This window comes from Protobothrops mucrosquamatus, unplaced genomic scaffold, assembly GCF_001527695.2.
Source record: "Protobothrops mucrosquamatus isolate PMUCROS unplaced genomic scaffold, P.Mucros_1.0 scaffold351, whole genome shotgun sequence".
Lineage (NCBI taxonomy): Eukaryota > Metazoa > Chordata > Lepidosauria > Squamata > Viperidae > Protobothrops > Protobothrops mucrosquamatus.
In genome coordinates this window covers 529,464-535,135 of record NW_015386686.1, presented here as the reverse complement: position 1 = coordinate 535,135, position 5,672 = coordinate 529,464, and the positions used below count along the sequence as shown (strand labels likewise).

The following is a 5,672-nucleotide window of genomic DNA, read 5'->3' as shown; positions in this document are numbered from 1 at the left end:
TCCTCTCGTTCCTTTGCATTCCTGACTATCTAATTAAGTCTGTGGAAGGCAAGGGGCAACACAGTGGGCCTCTGGGCCCCAAGGCAACTGCTTTCCCATCTTCACAATATTTACATCACTGTAATATCTTCAAAATGTTGCCCCCCCCCCCCATTCTGCTGTATTTGTAGCCAAGTTTTCCATCAATTCTTCGTGGAAACGTTCTGCTGTCAGAAGAGAAAGCAGCAGGAAAATGTAAAAAGAGTAGAAGGATTAGGTGCACTCCCAGTTTATACATACACTTCATGGTAATCAAGATTTATAATAGAGACTAATTACTTGGTTCCTTCCTGGAATGCTGTCACCTGGAACATCACCATTATAAAATGGATACGGAAAGCAATTAATGGATATGGAAAGCAATTCTGGAACAAATCTACCAGTCTGTAATATGCAAAGTATCTTACATAAGGCATATATACATGGGGAATGCCACTTTTAAAGCCCATATGATTTGTTTGGAAGATGCCTATCCACCTCCTTCCAGAAAAAACTCTGAGTGAACTGAAGTAGGAGAGAGCCTAGTTGGGTTATTGGGAGTTGCAAAAACTAGGAAAACTTCAGTGTTTACCTTCTGGTAAATGAATATTTTGACATTATCCATGCCTTTCATGCCTCTTATTTTGTAAGACTTTCCTGTGCCGTGTTCTCAGAAAACCACAGGTGCCCACTGTATCCAAAAGGTTACACATTCCTGCTCTGAAGATTTGATTTCAGATTCTGTCAGAGAATAGTCTTCACTTCAAACTGATGAAACCCTGTTTATTTATCTAACTATTCATTCAGACCTTTCGAATTTGTCTGCTAAGACTGAAGATGGTTTACATTTAGAAAGTAAAATCACTATTACATCAAATTAAAGTATGGCAGCCTTTTATCATCTGTGCCAAAACATCCTGGAGAAAAATTAGGATTGCGGTGCTTTCTCCAAAGCAAAAGTTTACGAGCATTTCAACTTTCGGGAGGCATCCTGCCTGCTCACTGCCTCTGGGAATCACACCCTCTCTGAAAGAATGTACAGAGCAAACCAGATTTAGCTAAGGAAGAGAATCCTGTAAGTATTTGATCCATCAAGTTTACTGGTTTTGGTATCAGCATTTATTCTGCTTTGTTTTGATAGGCATGTCTGTCAGCCCTATTACACCTCCCCCCCACACACACACATATTCTCACCCCGTGTATTTGAGATAAATTTGTAGAAGTAAATTAATGGATAGGAGAAAGATATTCTAAATGGCTCTTTTATACAGAAAGCCTTTTTCAAAAAGAAAAAAAATATCCCTAAGTTCTTCCACTGGGCATTTTTCTTCCATTTTTTCTTCCATCTAGTTTTGAATTATTCAGAATTTCTGAGGAAAAGCCATTTGCAAAACAGAATTATTACATGATAATGTTTAAAATAATAATTCCCACTTATTTTATGCAGTATTCTCAGACTTTTAGTTGCAATGTATAGTATTAGCCTCAAATAGTATTTTTATTATTTTTATTTTAAACTAATTTTGTTGAGTAGTCTAACTATGCTAACTGCCCAAAATCTTCCAACAATGACTGAATGAAAATCCGTTTTATTAATCTGAATAGGAATGAATTCCTAATAAATCTATTTAAAATTCAAATTTTACACATCTCTTACAATTTTCCATTAAGTAATTTCAATAGGGACACAAAAGAATAATTCTAGAATATTTATTTTGATGTAACAGTCTCCCTTCCACATATGCTTCCACACACTCACACAGGAATATTTTGGGATGATTTCTATACAAATATACACCAGTTTGGTGTAATGGTTAAGACATCTGGCAAGAAACTGGGAGACTGTGAATTCTAGTCTCACTTTAAGAACAAAGGCAGCTGGGTCACTTCCTCTCAGTTGTGGGAAGGAGGCAATGGCAAACCACTTCTGAAAAACTTTGTCAAAAAAATTGCAGGGACTTAGTTTAGGTAGTCCCTGGGAATGGGACACAGTTGAACTAAAGAAAAAATAAATCACACAGACATACTCAAAAAACATACATACGTGTATGTTCTATGTTCTATAAAATATGTTAAAGTGGGGAATCTATTTGGATTTTGAAGAAAATATCTCGGAAAACAAACAAAAGCAATCTGACATCTAATTCATAGACATTTCCTGGGAAAGTCACATTGTATGTAATGTTTTCCATGTTTATTGCTAATCAAAGTCCTCCTTCAAAGTACTTCTTTGTTAAGCCTCAACTGACTCTAGCAAGGGCTGCCAAAATGAAGGCTCAATAGCTAGGTGTGTCTATGGAATATTTTTATCTAACACCTAAGGGCTATACCTACTTTAAATTATGCAGTAATAAGCATTTTCCTCATAGTTTAACACAATATGGAAATTCTGGTTCTAAAACAAAGAGCATATTACTCCTCTGATCTTTGCATAAGATATCCAGGACATGCTCAGACTCCTTTGCTCCATAACTGTGAAGTTTCAATTCTAAAGCTGCTATGATTTCATTTTTAACAAATAATATGTGATCTAATCATTGGGCCATCAAACAATGTTCTGTTCTTAAAATTCTTTGAACAGTCTTCAAAATAAAAGGTGGCCAGTTCTGTTCACTTGTTATTGCGAACATGTTCCAACATAGCTCAGAAAACTAAGAGTCAAAGAACAAAGGAACAAAGAGTCATCTGCATAGCTCATTTCTTTCTGCATATATACCATTTGTTAAATATAAAACTCATGCTAACACAATAAAAATAAATCCAGCAAGTAGTACATTAAAGGTACATGCAGAGTAAGAATTTTAAAAAAATTAAAATGGGAGCCAGTAATTCTATTTGTTTTATATATTTTAAAAACCACACTGATTAGCTTTGTCTCCTCTTTTTAAATGCTTTAAAATGTTCTACTTACTGACTTGGCCTTGCTTATTAGAGATCGAAGTAACTCCTTCACATTGTTTGCCTTGTCCCTTTGGAAATACAAGCTGACTTCTGTTCGGTTGAGCACTGTGACAGAAGGCATCATTGGCCAACCCAGCTCCAGTTGAGGGGGGTCAATATCTGTCATTAATGGGAAGTATGTCCCAGATGTGACCCCAGAGAGGAGAGATTCCCTATCCATGCTGTCAGCTCTTGAGAGTCCTGCCTCTAGCCCCTTCTTTGGAGATTCTGGGATGCTTTGGATGTGCTGGCTCATGTAAGCCATGTCCATTGTGGACAGGAACGGTAGTTCTTTTTCTTTAGCGATGACTTGCAGATAGCCAGCTTCTCCTTGTTCCAGAAAGGCATCCACCGCTAGCCTGGCGGTCTCACTATGCTGTAGCATTGAAGGGCTGGCTTCTTTCTTCCAGGGCTTTTTCAGATCTTCCAGTCGATTTTTCAGTTGCCCTGTGCTCCCTTGGGAATTCCCAAGGCTTTTTGAGAACCAGCTCATGCCTCTAGAGCTGGGTGATAAAGCACCACAATCCTTGGTGTTACCTTGTCAGAGGGATATCCTGAGCTTGAGATACTGTCTTGACTTTATAAATCCTTGTGATTCTGTAATGAAGATGTCGAGATGAAGAAAAGTCAAATGAACAATTTTGTTTTATTTCTAGTTTTACTTCTGTTTTTCTAGATGTCCCCGTACCTAGGGAGAAAATTAGCTCAAAATTCTAATTCTCATGGCTTGTTTTGATGTTGTCTTCCTTATGGAAATGCTAAGAAAAGTTTCTTCATCTTCTTTATAGGAACTGCTGCTTTTAGGTATGCTTCCTCAAGCAATAAGACTCAGTTACGTTCCCGCCCCAAAGTGATTTCTCTCTTGCAGTCAAAGCACTGAAACCTGTTTTGTAAGTTTTATTGCCTTGAGAGGAAATGGGAATGTTGAAACTTGTTCCAAGGTCAATGTGGTTTATGCAATAGCTACAAACATGCATAAATGTTAAAACAATGTAATAACCTGGAAATAAGAGGAAAACTGCTATGCATTTTTAGCACCCATTCTATTCTTCTGCTCAGGTATTGAAGAAACAAAAAGAGAATCGTCAGTGCCACAAGACTCTGCAAATTGCTTTAATTCAGGGCAGAGAAGGGTTTATTCATAATGCCCCAAGTCCATATTTTGTTGAAATGCAACAGAATGTCATGGAGGATTAGGTTGTTTAACTTTAAATCCTCATGTAATTTTCCTACTCTAATTTGCACTCCTATTTGTCTATTTGTCTCCTGCTTCCCTATATCTCTATGTATGTGTGCAGAGAAAGTAGGACTATAGGCATAATAGAGAGATTTGTGGAAAAATAATAACAAATTTAGGTTAGGAAACTTAGATAGGAAGAAGGGATTATTATGCTTTCTGGATTAAATTCTCAGCTTCCATCAATGAGGAAAACTCAGGAGTCCAAGTGTACTATTATTATTGTTAATAATTTCTCACTATTTTTACCAGCTGCCAGGGGCAGGGCTGGGAAACAGAAATTTGAGTGGATTGGGTCTTTATTGAATAAAAATCATGGAAGTTGTGTGCCATTTGTATTCTTGGTTAACAATTTAATGTTTATATGAATAATATTGGGTAGAGTGAATAATAGTTAAATATCTTCACTAGACTAGGATTTGAATGTTTTGCCTTTGTCCTACTAGGATGTGTGTGTAAGTGTGAATGTGTTTAGCTCTATTGACCTTGGGCCAGTCACTTTCTTTCAGTCCTAGGAAGGAGGCAATGGCAAACCACTTTTGAAAGCTTTCAGAAGAAAACTGCAAGAACCTGTCGGCAGTCTCTGGACAAGTTGGACATGATTGAATGAAAGAAAAAAAATAATATGAGAGTCCAGGTTGTAAAATTATAAAAGTTGTTGATTTAAGAGCTTTAAATTCCAACTATATTTGAGCTAGTTATGTTTCCACAGTAAGGAAGAAAATGCATTCTGGTCACCCTTGGAGATATATTGTTGCCTATCATGTATGCCAAGCTTGACCCCATTTCAAATTACATTCTGATTAAAGCTACTGAGTATAGAAGGGATGAGCTAGTCGCCGTATGGTGCAAGTATGAAGCCGCTGAACTTCAGATGGGCAGAGCTAGGTTTTCAAGAAATTGCCATTGACTTTACCATGTGTCATTGTGTTGTGTGGGTGGTTGCTCTGCAGTACTTATTAAGATGATAGAGATAGCTATGGATGACCGGCCTTTGTCAATATGAAAATTACTCTCTGGAACAAATGTTTTGAGGGAAACTCCTTAAACCCAAATATTATTTTTCTAAGATTGTGTGACAGCTTGCACAGGCCTAATAAATCTTATCTTTCTGAATTAGACCCACCAAGCTTGTAATTTTATTGATAATTTGCATGTTTCCCCATCTAGCCTTTTGTTGGGCTACAACTCTCATCCTCCACAAGCAGCAGGGTTTTATGTATTGTAGAATTTTGCTATCTTCATGATTGACTCAGATTGCTATCATCTAACAGTGGATATCCTTTCTTGCTGTTTCATTTATCATAAGTAAATAAAGATGCAGAAGTGAGAAAGACTTGCCTGGAAATGCCTGTTGGGAGATCTTATTAGGATTTAAGTCACCTGTCCTAAATTACTGATTATCCCCCAAAACGCTCTGATTGGGATAGAGTGGATACTGCTAGGGAGAATAGAAGCATCTCAAGCAAATAGCACA

At 37.1% G+C, this 5,672-nt stretch overlaps 1 protein-coding gene across 1 annotated transcript in view; it reads right to left on the bottom strand.

Annotated features, from left to right (window-relative positions):
- The window catches only part of FAM83C (family with sequence similarity 83 member C), a 15,535-nt gene extending 11,938 nt beyond the window's left edge, over positions 1 to 3,597 (bottom strand). Inside the window, exon 1 of the mRNA XM_015815575.1 lies at positions 2,930 to 3,597. Within this exon, the coding sequence (XP_015671061.1) occupies positions 2,930 to 3,451 (522 nt within the window). The 5' untranslated portion in view covers positions 3,452 to 3,597. The remainder of the gene's footprint in view (positions 1 to 2,929) is intronic.
- Between the last annotated feature and the right edge of the window lie 2,075 nt (positions 3,598 to 5,672).